Source organism: Artibeus jamaicensis, unplaced genomic scaffold (assembly GCF_021234435.1).
Source record: "Artibeus jamaicensis isolate MK-2021 breed Jamaican fruit bat unplaced genomic scaffold, CSHL_Jam_final contig_3197, whole genome shotgun sequence".
NCBI classification, from domain to species: domain Eukaryota; kingdom Metazoa; phylum Chordata; class Mammalia; order Chiroptera; family Phyllostomidae; genus Artibeus; species Artibeus jamaicensis.
In genome coordinates, this window is record NW_026521752.1 from 40,013 (window position 1) to 54,205 (window position 14,193).

The window sequence follows — 14,193 nt, forward strand, 5'->3', positions numbered from 1 at the left end:
GTTGAACTATCTAGGCTCAAATTAATTGATTTAATGTCACAAAAACCAAATTTATCCTTGAAAAATACTCAGAAAATGACCTACATACGGACACACACATGCACATACAAACACAGACAACACGTCACTTCAATGGGAAAAGTGACAGATACGTAGGGATAATCATAGCGGATTTGTTTCGCTAGGACGACTTTCCAAGCTAAGCTGTAGGATGTGCCCATGTCTTTGCAAAGTGTCAACAGTAGCTTCTTCTATTTGCTCCTGGTTTTCGACCTCTTCAAGAGGTCTTGTGTATTCTGTGCAATCACTGTCCTATGCAGGGATGCTTGGAATCTGTCCGTGCAGACACCTCTGTGTAGCTATTTGAGCGAGGACTTAGAGTTAGTTCCTCCCCATTTACTTTCTTATCCTGCTGCTAAACAGATATTTCCCGAACTTTTCCCTGCCACCAACTCGGCTTCCATCAGCAAGTACTCTCTAGAGCAACAGCTCTTTCATACAGGTTGGCACGCTGGGAACAAAGAGGTGAGCAAACTTCAAGATGTTTAAGAGACATTGAGACAAAGCAATGAGCCTGGGGGTGCCAGACAAGCGGGACTGCTCCACAGCGCCCCAAGGGAGCTCTAGATCCGAACATGGAATGAGAATGTGAACACCGAAACCTCTCTCCCAGCAACCATCAAGCCAGCTGGCTGAAAACCTGGAAACTGGATTTTCTCCACGCTCCCTCCCGGAAACTTAGGGGTTCTGGCGACCGCTCTCACTGAGCATGTGCAGGCGGCATTGCGCATGCTCTGTCCAAGTCCAGTTCGGTGTCTGTTGCGGGATCTGCTGCGTCTTCTAGCGCGACCTGAACTGTCCGTCAAGGTGCTGGACTCAGTTTGGGCGACCTTGTCGTCATCTCTGAGTTTTCCCTTCCCTCATTCCCTTTTCACCCCTTCGACTCGTCTGCCCTTTTTCCTGAAACGGCCATCATGAGCGGGAGGCTGTCGTCCCCACCTCGGTGGCCGTGGTTGTTGCTCCTATCACTACTCCTGCTGGGGTCAACCCCGGGCCCGCGTCTGGGCGCGGCTTTCTATTTGCCCGGCCTGGCTCCGGTCAACTTCTGCGAAGAAGAAAAGAGGAGCGACGAATGCAAGGTGAGTGAGGCCTGTTGGACCTCCGGGTGCACTGTCGGAAGGGGAAACTTCCCTCTTCGTGGGAGATGGGGTTCGAGAGGAAAGGGGCGTAGCAGCGGGTGGGGTCAAGTATCTCCTGTTGCTTGGCGGCTTGTCCAGGCTGTGGATCAGAGGCTCTGGAATGGCCCTTGTAGGGGGTTAAATTCTGGAGGACTCTGGGCCTCAGCCTTTTCTCCCGTCTGGCGGACCAGATTGCACCAGCTGCTGTATTCCGGTTTCCTGGAACAAGGACCATGTATGTATGACGCTCCCCTCGAGTTGGATGCCTGCACGTCTCACGAGTGAGAGTGTACACTCACAGCCCAGTGTCAAGCACTCCAAGGGAGTGGACAACCAGGTCTTCCAGTAACTTTTTGCTCCGTTGCCTCCGGTTTTATTCTACTTTACGAGAACTCTTCGTTGATGATGAGAGCTTGTTCTTTCTAGAGCTTTGATATTTTAAGCCCATGATTAGCAGCTGGTTCCTTAATTGTGGAATACAACACCCTGAACTGCGTAAACTGTATTAATAAAGACTTGGCTGTAATGGTTGAAACAGTTAATTCTATTTTTTTAAGTATAAAAAATTTTAATATACAAATATATATATAAGATCCCATTATTTAGTTTCACCGAGATTGTTTTAAACACTCAAAAGGAGCAGAGGACAGGAGAAACTGGTATTTTCTTCCTAGAGCAAGCCTTGGAAGTGATGGTCTCTGAAGACCATCACTGTCAAGGTTTTTCAGTGTAACTGCTAGCAAGAAAGACAGAAAAGTGAACGCCTTTTAGATTATTTGGCATAAGGCATAATGATATACGTACATAATTATTCTAAATTGGTAAAACTTAACATTTTGGGCTTGAGGATATGTTTGCAACTATTAATAAATTTAACGATCCAAATAATCATTTAGCAAACTTTTACAATCTGTAAAGTAAGGTTTATTTACTAACTTTGATTTTTTTTAAAAGCTGGTGTTTATTTTATTACTGCCAGCTTTAGCGTAGCTGTTAATATTGAGCTGATTTTAGGGAATTAAAGAAGCTATTAAGTTTTTTATAGCATTTTACATTTTCTGTTTAAAAACTTGGATGTCTGAAAACATCTGAGGATCTTTAAGGTTTATTAAAGTCAAGCACGTGAAACCATAGCTCTCACACTTTGTAATGCAGGAAGCTTTGACTTTGAGAGTTTTGACTGAAAGAATATAGTGCTTCCAACTGAAAGGCAGAGCTAGTTTCCCAAGCACACTGGTTTTTCCACTAAATATTTTAGGAATCAGCCTTTAAAACCTAGTATATTGTCTTTGAATTAAATTTAATAGCAATTTATGTAGTGTATTCCTAGTGCCTCAGTCACAAAAAAATGTATCTTGGGCTTCTAGATAGTATCTTCCAAATGTATCTGGAGCCTCAAAGTAAAGGACATATGTTTATGAACAGATTATTGAAATCTGATGTTTTTGAAAATGTATGTCCAAGTGCTCTAAAACAGAAATGAAGGAACATTTGTGGATTGGAGTCTTAAGGGAAAGCTACAGGAGGAAGTGACATTTGATATGAACTTATGAAAGTGATTATAAGTGAAATTTACAGGTGGTCTGCCATTTAGATGATTTTTGTTTTCTCAACAGGTCTTTCTTTAAGTAGCTACTTTTTGGTTGACTTCTGGCTAATTTCAGAGCCCTTTGTATTTTTAATTTTCAAAAGTACAGAGATAAAACAGGCAAGGCACATTATTTTCCTGAAATGTTTGGATTTCATCTCTGTTGCCAGTTGCTTTCACATCTTGGTCAATGGAAACAACTCTTTGATGGAAAGAAAGATATACTTCTAGCAGTTTTTTTTCTCTACAGTTTGACTAACTGGTATAGAGAGTCTGAGGTGAACTTCAATATTTGTTCTCTTTGCCTCTCAAAGAATAAACAGTTTAAGCAGTAAACAGTTTAAAATTTCATTGCTTCAGTCAGTGTATTAATAATTTTTTCATCCATTCCATATTTGTTGAAAATAGTCTTGTTTACACTATTCAGAAAAGCTGAAGGGACGTATTTTAAAAGCTAAAAATGGGAATTGTGAAATGGGCATAATTATTTCCAGAAGATGCTAGAATCAAGAGTTGGAAGAATTGGGCAAGTTGTTGATAGTTTCCATGTATTATTATCTCCATGTTACAGTTTTTCAATCTGTAACATGGAGATAATAATACATGCTTATTATATGCATTTCTCAGAGAAAAGTACAGTATTATCTTTGTGATATTATAAAATATTTATAAGTATAGAGATGAAACAGGGATGTATATCTTCAGCATTAATGTAGTTATATAGTTTAGTCTCTATGTACTGTGAAGTTCATGTCCTGAATTTACCTAACTCACTGTATATGTTGAAAGAGAGTCAAAAGAACCCTGAAGATTTGGTCATCTTTTCCTTTCACAATATTTTATGCTCAATTTTGTAGCAGAGAAACAGAAATTTAGTGAGCATGAAATTCTGTTTATATTGTCTGACTTCTGATTGATGATCTTTATTAGCATTTATAAATACTTTGTATTCTGTGGCTTTTTTCTTTTAGCTTGCTGATATTACATGTACATACATTTGAATAGTGGATATTCTTAATGGTTTTTGACTATGTAGTATTCCATTCTATTACTGTACTATGGGTTGCTTAACCATTTCTTGCTTGTAGAGCATTTAGATTGCTCCCAGCTTTTTTCTATTATAAATAGCTTTGCTAGAGTGTATTAAGGAGGAATTACTTGCACATTCCTAAATATAAAATTACTAGGTCAAAGACAAGACGCAGTTTGATAGCTCTATTTAATATTACCATGGTTCTAGCCCTGGCTGGTGTAGCTCAGTGGATTGAGCGCGGGCCTGTGAACCAGAGTATCGCGGTTCGATTCCCAGTCAGGGCACATGCCTGGGTTGCAGGGCAGTTCCCAGCAGGGGACACATGAGAGGCAACCATACATTTCTCTCCTACTCTTTCTCCTTCCCTTCCCCTCTCTCAAAAAGTAAATAAATAAAATATTTAAAAAAATATTACCATGGTTCTTATAAGAAAGATAGTTTTGAAGCCCTGGCTGGTGTAGCTCAGTGAATTGAGCGCAGGCCTGCGAACCAGACAATCGCGGTTCGATTCCCAGTCAGGGCACATTCCTGGGTTGCAGGCCAGTTCCCTGCAGGCCAATTCCCAGCAGGGGACGCATGAAAGGCAACCATACATTGATGTTTCTCTGGCTCTCTCCTTCCCTTCCCCTCTAAAGATAAATAAATAAAATTTTTTTAAAAAAGGGTACAAAAGGATTTAAAAAAAAAAGATAGTTTTGATTTACAGTGCCATTAGCTTAATGATTCTGTGTCTCCACAATATTTTTAAATTTTTGTTTATCAATTTAATAGCTGTGTATGGTACCTAAAATGTTTTTTAAAGATTTTATTTATTTATTTTTAGAGAGGGGGGAAAGGAGGAAGAAAGAGATGGAGAGAAAGATCAATGTGAGAAACATTGATTGATTATCTCTTGTATGTGTCCTGACCGAGCCAAGCCTGCAACCCAGGCATGTGCCGTGACTGGGAATCCAACTGGTGAACTTACGCTTTGTGGAATGATGCCCAGCCAACTGAGTCACACCAGTTAGGGCCTAAAACATTTTTTAATGCTGCATTACTTTCATTGCTATTGAGGTTTCTCTGCCTTTTCATTGTTTTCTTTTATTGGGGTGGCCAAAAGTCCATTCAGTGTTTTCTATAAAAGAGAAGACTTTTAGTCTTCTAAAAGTCTTAGAAGTCATAGGTTGGTTGTTGTCAGTGTCTCAATTTGATCACTATCAATTTCAACTGGTCTACCTGACTGTGGAGTGAGAAATTTCCAGCAGGAAACTTCACAAATCACTTTTGACACATTCAGTCAATCACAGTACCTTCTCCATACACTGCACAAAATTTTTTTATTGCATTTCAGCTTGCATTATCTTTCTTGAAATAATACAGCTTGATATGCCAAAAATATTGCTTATTTTCTTTCATCTTCAATATTAAAATGGCTACACAAAAATTCACCAATTCTGATGTTTTTTTAAATACATGCTGATATGACAGCTGTCACAATACCATATAACAACATTGTTTCCAAAGAAGTTACAAACAACTGAATGCTACTAGAGCCATCTTAGGAAAAAACAAATGAACATTTTGGCCAACCCAGTATTTGCCTTATTTTGTTAGTTTTTGAAACCAGACCAATAAAGGATTGAACCATGGTGTTAACTTTCCTCTAGGATCCATTTTACTTTCTTAAAAATAGGAGACAATAGCCCTGGCTGGTGTAGCTCAATGGATTGAGTGCAGGCCTGTGAACCAGAGAATTGCGGTTCGATTCCCAGTCAGGGCACATGCCTGGGTTGCTGGCCAGTTCCCAACAGGGGACGCATGAGAGGCAACCATACATTGATGTTTCTCTCCCTCTCTCTTTCCCTTCCCCTCTAAAGATAAATAAATAAAATCTTTAAAAAAAAAATAGGGGACAATAAGTTGAATGCAATAGGTAGAATAAAGTGCTGATTAGAAGTGAATAGATCTTCACAGGGTAAAATGTGCAGTTCTACTCTACTTTGTAAAAGTTTTGGCTATTTCATTCAGCTGCTACATGCTATTTATCTTTCAGTTGAGTCTTAAGTGTGCCAGGTGACATTCTGATCGCTAATAGCTGAAGATTAGTGAGCAGTTCACTGTTGTGGCTATTAACTTGGAAGTAATTATTGGCTTGTCAACACAAATTCATATCTAACAACTAAACTCTCCAAACATCTGCCACTCTTTTACCATTTAATGTACAGATCATATTCATAGGTGAAAGATTGTTTTCCTGTCTAGTAAGGAAAAAGAGATAAATATATTCACTGATAGTTTTTAAAGGGAAGACTTAAATGAATTAGTAACTTTTTGATAAAAAGAAAACTTAATCAGAAGCATACTTTAAAAAAAATCTTAACCCAAAGTTATGTTTTTTGATTTTTTAGAGAGAAAAGAAGGGAGAGGGAGTGGCAGAGGTCAGGACGAGCAGGAGAGAGAGGAACATCAATATGAGAGAGAAACATTGACCTATTGCCTCCCATATGCACCCCAACTGGGGATTACAGCTGCAACCTAGTTATGTGCCCTGACTGGGAATCGAACCTGCAACCTTTCGGCATATGGGATGATGCTCCAACCAACTGAGCAACCTGGCCAGGGCCAGAAGCATACTTTTAGTCTTCCTCTCTCGAAAGATTTTTTTAGAAGCTTTTAACAAATGGTACGTCTGTTGTTTTGTGAGCAGTTGCGTATAAATATGGAATAAGTCAAATTTAAGAAAATAGTTCTAAATGTTGGTTTGAACTGACCCAAGTATGAATGGATCTCTACCTGTTTTAATTTGACCATAGAAATAGTTTGAAGATTTTGAAATATTTAAAGAAAATATAATTTATATTATTAATATAATTGACATATATTTAGTTATATAAAAATATTCGACATTAATATAGCAATATAATACCAGTATAACTGATATATGTATTGATATTTAATTTCACTTTCTCATAATTTTCTCTGGAATAATAGCATTGATTCTTAGCTTCTGGAAACTAATCATTGTGTAGAAGTTACTGATATTGTTTGAAAGATGAAATCTGGCACTGGAAAGAGTGGCTCTCACTATGATAAATTCACATTCCAACAGTTCTCCTTCCTGTTGAAAAAAATACATGGAGTTGAATTAGAAAATTTGCTTTCAGAAGTAAAAATTTTGAATACAATTATTTTAAAACTGACTGCTTATTATGGATCTGAAAGCTACTACTGGGAATGCAGACGTGGTCACTATAGATAAAATAATGTCCTGCTGCCTTTGGCTATCTGTAAAGAAAAGCCCCTCCAAAGGTATATACTTGAACATCTGAAACAAAACTACAGTTATGTGTTCCACACCCAACACCCAGACACAAGTAAGTTGTAAATAGTGGTCTCTGCTGTCAGTCTTAGAGCCCAGTTCCTATTCTTTGCAATTTTCTATCAGTATCCTCTCAGTAAGTGTTGTGGTTCATTGTAGCCACATTAAGTATGTTCTGCAAGATGAATCTCTGTTGTGATTAAAATTAACTAAGTATCTGTGAGAGGCATTGGTGGAAATTTGTGAATTTTTTTCTTTGTTCTTGTTATTTCTCAACTTTTAAATCTATTGCCCTTAGCTAGTAGTAATAGCGATATCATTAATCCTTGGGACAACCCTGTAATTTTTAGATGGGGGAAACTGAAGCTGAATAAAACATAGTAACCCTCCCAATAATACATAGCTAGGAAGTAGTGAAGCCGAGGTGCAAATCCAGGAGTCTCTGAACTTGAAGTCTGAGCTTTTTTGAGTCCTGCTGTATCTTCCATGCTGAGCACTCCACTTCTCCCGCCCTACTCTGGATATCCCTGGCTGCTTTTAATCCTGGACTTCCACAGTTAATAGTCAACATAAAGTTCTTTACCTATGTAATCTTTAAGTAGTCAGATTTTATATTTATTCCTTTCTTTGATATAGTCTAAAATTGAAATTCTTTTTTTCAGTGGAGTGGGGAGAAGAGACTATCTCTTAGTACCTAGGAGAGCAGCTTCCAGTCATTGCTGGTGAGATAATTCAAAGCTCACAAACATCTATTTGTGTATTCCATTATTTTTATTGTCTGATTTAAGATTTTCCTTCTTCAGAATTTTTGCCCCTGTAAATACTCGTAGCTCAGGAGCCCCAAACCAGGGAGCTACTTAAGTGTTTGTGATATTCTGAAAAAAAAAACCACCTGGAAGACTAGCAGATGTGGATATGCCTTTCATTACTCACGTTATAGGGGAGTGCACCGATGGCAGTGGGTCGGTGTGAAAGAGTCTGTGTCTCCTCTAATGTGAGGCTCATTTCAGGGGTGTCCAACCTGTGGCCTGTGGGCCATATGCAGCCCAGGATGGCTGTGAATACGGCCCAACACAAAATTGTAAATTTACCCAAAACATTATGAGATTTTTTTTTGTGGTTACATGTTGCAATGTATTTAACATTTAGCCCAAGGCAATTCTTCCAGTGAGGTGCAGCGACACCTACAGGTTGGATACCCCTGTAAAGAGTCCTAGACAAAGGGCACATATCCTGTGTGTGATGCTAAACAAGATTATCTCTGTGTGTATGTGCAGAGAGAAAAGGTCAAGAAGCAGTCATAGGACAAGAAGCTGCTCCCAAAAGGAGATAAGAAGGGAGTTACACTCTATTCCCCCCAAAATACACAATTCCTTCTGGCCAGCCTTCAGTCATGGGAGGGAGAAGGGTCCTGTCCATTGACCCCACACTCCACCACAACATTGCTCTTCCACCTCACATTCTTTGCATTAATTCTGGTAGGGGACATGTGTGGTGAGCATGTTGGCACTTTACATCTATATCCCACAGATACAGTAAAGGGTACACCTTAGGACTAAAGGTGGAAAACAGAAGTAAGAGAGACTCAGGAGGAAGGAATTCCACTGATACTCTGTAGCAGTCAGTACCATAATATTCTTGCACAGGGTTGCTGGCATCCACCCCATGAGTTGCACACTAATTTGTAGTCCTGTTTCTGTGTTCAATACATATGGGTATGGAGTGTCATAGTTCTACCTGTAATACTGACAGACGTCCCACACCATCCCTAACTGTAAGTGAGCTATGGCTTGGTGTAGTTAGTCTGTTCTCTCACGAAAACACCTTCTTGTGCATCTGTTTGAAGCGCGGCAGAAGCCTTTCAGTCTTGCAGCCAGTCCCAGTGTGTATGGTTCACAGGGTGAATCCACCATGGCAGGTTGGCAGAGGACCCAGTCAGGAACTCTGTGCAGACCGAGTAGTTTGAGTGGTTATTCTCAGCAGCCAGTATTCCCACCCACTGGGCGAAGGCATTTATGCAGAATCCAACCAGACAACCCCTAAGAACTTGACAGTGAAAGAACTCAAGAGTTGATGAACACAGCTGATCATAAACAAGTTTCTGAGTCTGTAAGAGTGTCAGATGAGAAGACTTTTGCTTGAATGAAATTAAGTAATGATAGTCTGATAATCCTCTTTATTTGCAGTTTGATGTCTCTGGTGATATTGACAAGAGCTCAGGTAAATTCTATATGGTTGATACTGCATCAGTGTAGTTCTCAGTAATTCCAAATCAAAGGATGAAGAAAAAAAAGGAAACACTAGTGTGAAAGAAAGCTGGAGAAATTTGGGATCCAGTCTAGTTTATAGGTGAGAAATAAAATTTTACAGACAATTCACTGAAATAGAATCTACTTTCCGTAATTGTGTATGATTTTATTGAAACATACTTTTTCCCCTAAAATCACCCTCTTTAATTTTTATTAAAGAGCCACATCAAGACCAATTCATTTACTGTGTTAAGTCCAGTTTCAGTTTGCCCTGATCATTTGCATAAAAACAGTAGGAATAGCAATTGATCGGGCTTTCTTAAATCTCCTTTGAGGGCATGTATTAAGAAATTCCTAGATTGAGTTTTAATCAGCCCCTCAGGGCAGGGAAGCCAAGCCACACAGTTGCCATCAGGCTTTTCCTGCAGTACCTGCAGATTTGGGTGAGTTTCTCAAGTTCTTGAAGTCCCCAAAATACATTGAGGTTCTTCCCATGCCATCTTTCAGGAAAGTAACCGTCTTCCCTCCTTACTTGGAAGGACTGCCTTGGATTACATGACCAAGCAAGGTACCAGCCCATTTCTCCAAGGAGCTTTCATTGGCTTCAAAGTCTATCTTAATTTCTTACAGCTTTCTGATGACATCCAAAGTCCAGGCAAGACCTCTTTGAGAATGTTATTCCAGACAAGACTTAGTTGTTAAAATCACAATTGGAAACTGGCTTTGTATGTCCTGTTATGAAGAAATCAGATTCCTATTGGATTCGTTCAAACAAACATATTGCTGTGGAAAGAATAATACTCATTAAGAACTTCCAAGTTCCAGAGGGCTCAAATAGGGAGAAAAATATAAATACCTCAGTACCACGTATGAAAGTATACTTTATCAAATTGCTTTAAGAAACAAAGTTTTCTTATGTCTGAAAAACAAATTAAAATTAAAAATTAGCAATATTTTGCAACAAAACTTACAAAAGCCACAATTATCTTCAGCTTATTATGTCCCATAATTAATTTCTGTTCCCATAATCTTGATTGTCTGCAAGCACCTCTGTAAGTCCAGTCATTTCACAGAGCTCCAGCAATCTTTACTCAGTTTAAAGGTTAAATCCAAAATCTATTCTCAGAAATATGCAGTTGTCCAAAACAAGTCCAAGTCCTCTCCATGGACCCCTCCCAAGATATATTTTTACAAATTCATTGGAACAAAATAATGACTTTAATAAATGACAGAACTTAAAATGACATGGTTACAGAGGTGAGTACAATGCAACTGACAAAGAAATGTGCTTTCATGCAACATTTTAAGATGACTAAAATTACAAATGAAAGTATATCAGAATTCATATAATCTCTAGAACATCTACTTCAATAATAAAAATATGTGTGTACAAATAGGACATACTTATTATTCTTTTACTTGACAAAGCTTTCCTTGTACTTTAAGCACATTAAATAGGGCTAGTTAGTTCCAAAACTTCTCTTTATAAAAGGAGAACAAATCCACAAAGTATTCCATGGGCCCACTAGAATAACCTAAAGTCATTTTTCAATTAAAAAGTCTCTTAAGATTTGAACTTTGGGAAGACTTTCAAACTTAACCAAAAGATTATAACATTAACTTTTTGTAAAACAACCTATTTTTATGGTAATAACTTTAAAAGACAGTAACAGACTTAAAACCGGTTTTCACATCAATTAATTTATCCAGACCACAGAATCCTATTTAATTTATGTGGTTACTTTCTTTAGGCCAATAAAATACTGCACCCTAATTGTGCCATCAGGAGGAAGGAAACACAGCACATGTAATACGCAGACAAACATATCACATAAAGAACACACACATAAAGACTGAACACATAAAAACTCTACAGAAAATATGACTTACTAATTTGGTTAGAGAAAGCATAAGATATTCTCATCTGCTTGTCTTTTTGCTTCTTCCCTCTACACAATGCTTCTCCAACTTTCCTTTTTCCCTTTTAGTTTGCCCTTTTAACCCATCCAGAAATCAGGACACCTACTTTTAATTCTACTTCCTTCAAACCATATTGCCATAATTTACATCTTGCATTACTAAAGCCATATCTTTTTCCCTAACTTAAATGTAAGTAATTACCATTCTTTAGATTGACAAATTCATGACTACATTTCCTAAGTCTTATTCTGTTCACTAGACCTTCAGTAAAACAATCCTAGTTAGTCTAAAATGTGACCTAGGCCTCTCCTTTCTGAAACAGAAACAAAAACAAAATCGAAAGGCAAAAGCAAAGGCAAAATTTCAAGGGAAGCAGGACTAGCCTTAGAACCATATCTCCTTATTTTTCTCTAACTTAAGCTCATCCTCTAATTACCTTACTTTTGCTTCAGCTGCTTCTTCCTTTTCCCCCACACAGGTGCTCTGCCAGGCTTGTGGGAGCCTTGGGGCCATTCCCCCAATACTGGTGCACTATCCCAGGATTACCCCTTGGCCTTCCCCATTTGTCATGTTACCACATGCAGTATACTTGACAGAGGTATTTTCTGGAATATCCTGTTTGTGAGGTCAGTTGCAGGAGCCTGGAACTAGGAGCTGCTTAAGTGTTTGCAATATTCTGAAAAAACCACCTGGAGGACTAGCAGATGTGGACATGCCATTAATCACTCTCATTACAGGGGAGTGCACTGAGGGCAGTGCATCGAGGGCAGTGAGAGAGGCCATGCCTTCTCCAGTCTGAGGCTCGTTATAAGGGGTCCCAGACAAAAAAGGCACATGTATGCAGGACTCTAAAACTACACTACCTCAGTGTGTAGCTGCAGGAAGAGAAAGTTAGGAAGCCATCACAGGACAAGAAACTGCTTCCAAAAGGAGATAAGGAAGGAGTTACAATCTGTTCCCAAAACAGTACACATTTCTTCTGGCCAGCCCTCAGTCAGGGGAGGGACAAGGGCCATGTCTACTGACCCCACAATAGCTCTTCAGTATTTAACAGTGGAAGTGTTTATAGTTTTTCTTTTTTTGTGGTTGTACCTTGGTATCTCAAACCCTTTTTTCACTAGTCACTAGCTTTGATCTGTGTACAAAGTCAAATTTCTTCATAGATTTCTTTCTGCCTTGAAAACCGATTGTAGGTGAGGGATGGGGGAGATGTGATGGCAGTCAGGTAAGGTATAATAAAAGCAGAAACAAAAGGAACAAGGAAATTGGAAAAAATGAAATCCTGTGGCAGGGACCATGTGTCTTAAGGGAATAAAATAGAGTGTAGTGGTGACCAAAGCTGGGGTCAGATGTAAAAATGGACAGATTAAGACTAGAAATAAAATTGTACTTTTGGAAGGAGAAGGATTTAGAAGGGAGACCATAGAACTGTAAATTAAATTAAACTGTTTTTATTAAAAAGTTCTTATGGTGGATTTTAATCAGCTTAAGTCTTTCTTTAGAATTTACAGTCTTGATTTAGGATTTATCTGTAACTTTCTTAAAATGTTTAACATTTTAAGAACTTTTTGTGCTTGTAATTACTCAATTTGGGACATTTTGAAAGCAGGATTGTGCCCTAAGTAACACATAAGGCTCTTTCATGTTACGTCAGTAATAGTTTGGAGTTGGCCCTCTCTATTTAAGGCAGAATTTCAGAAGGAGATGCACTCAGTAAACTTTTAGATGAGTAATAAAGAAATTTAGAGAAGAAAGTGACCTTAAAGTTAATCAGATATTGTCCTCTTATAGCACATTGCTGTTTTAATGATAAGAATTCATTATTCCCATTTAATGAATTAAATCCCATTGAGATTCAGTGTATGCTCCAAGACTATATAAATGGTTTTGTCACTTTTTATTTTACTTTCATGATTGTATGCCTTATTTCCCCATCTGGATTATAAATTCTTTGAAGGCAAGTATTGAAGTATTTTATATCGTATTACTCACAGAGCCTAGTACAGAATATTGTGGGTATGAAGTAAATGTCTTGAGTGAATTTCTTCTGGCTTTTCAGGATTTGTTAATGTTCTTCAGTTTTCCTGTATACTGCAAATACTACTTATTTAGAAAAGTTTCCCTTATTTATTCCTCTACTAAAAATTTTCCTTATTTAATACTTTTTTTAAAGTCCTCACCTGAGGTTATGTTTTTACTGATTTTAGAAAGAGAGGAAGGGAAAGAGAGGGAAACACCGATGTGAAAGAGAAACATCCGTCTATTGCCTCCTGTATATGCCCCAACTGGGAATCGAACCTGCAAATTTCTGAGGTACAGGATGATGCTCCAACTGAGCCACCTGGCCAGGGCTATTTAATACTTCTTTTGAAGTCATCTTCCCTGCTTTTTTAATTTATTGATTGATTTGAAAGAGCAAGCAAAAACATTGATTGGTTGTTCCCCTTATTTGTGCTTCCATTGGTTGATTCTTGTGTGTGCCCTGACCAAGGATCAAACCTGCAACCTTGGCATATCAGGACAATGCTCTAACCAAGCTACACACACCTTGGTGTATTGGGATGATGCTATACACAACTGAGCTACACAGCCAGGGCATCTTCCCTGATTCTTGAACATTTTTCCACACTATATTTTATTCTTTTGTATTTATTTTTTACTGCTTTGACTTGGCTTCCATTGCTTGATAATAAGACTGAATTGAAAGTCTGCTCTCAACTTTAAACCCTTTTCTTTTTCCAACTCTTAATTGTGACAATTTTCAAAATTCAAGAAAGTTGAAAGAATAGTATAATATCATCTGTGTATTCATCTAGAGTCCTAGGGCCAGCAGTTGTTTATGTTTTTCCCTACTTGTTTTATCTGTGCGTATATTTAAATTTTTAGGGGTGAATTTCATAATGTACCTTGACCTTCATTAAAAA

General features: G+C 38.2%; 1 protein-coding gene across 2 annotated transcripts in view; it reads left to right on the forward strand.

Annotated features, from left to right (window-relative positions):
* The first annotated feature begins 771 nt into the window (after window positions 1-771).
* The window catches only part of TM9SF2 (transmembrane 9 superfamily member 2), an 87,495-nt gene continuing 74,073 nt past the window's right edge, over window positions 772-14,193 (forward strand). Inside the window, exon 1 of one of the 2 annotated variants that reach the window (XM_037154840.2) lies at window positions 772-1,139. In XM_037154840.2, coding sequence (XP_037010735.2) covers window positions 975-1,139 — 165 coding nt within the window. In that variant the 5' untranslated portion in view covers window positions 772-974. The remainder of the gene's footprint in view (window positions 1,140-14,193) is intronic. The other variant, XM_037154841.2, reaches the window with a different exon arrangement.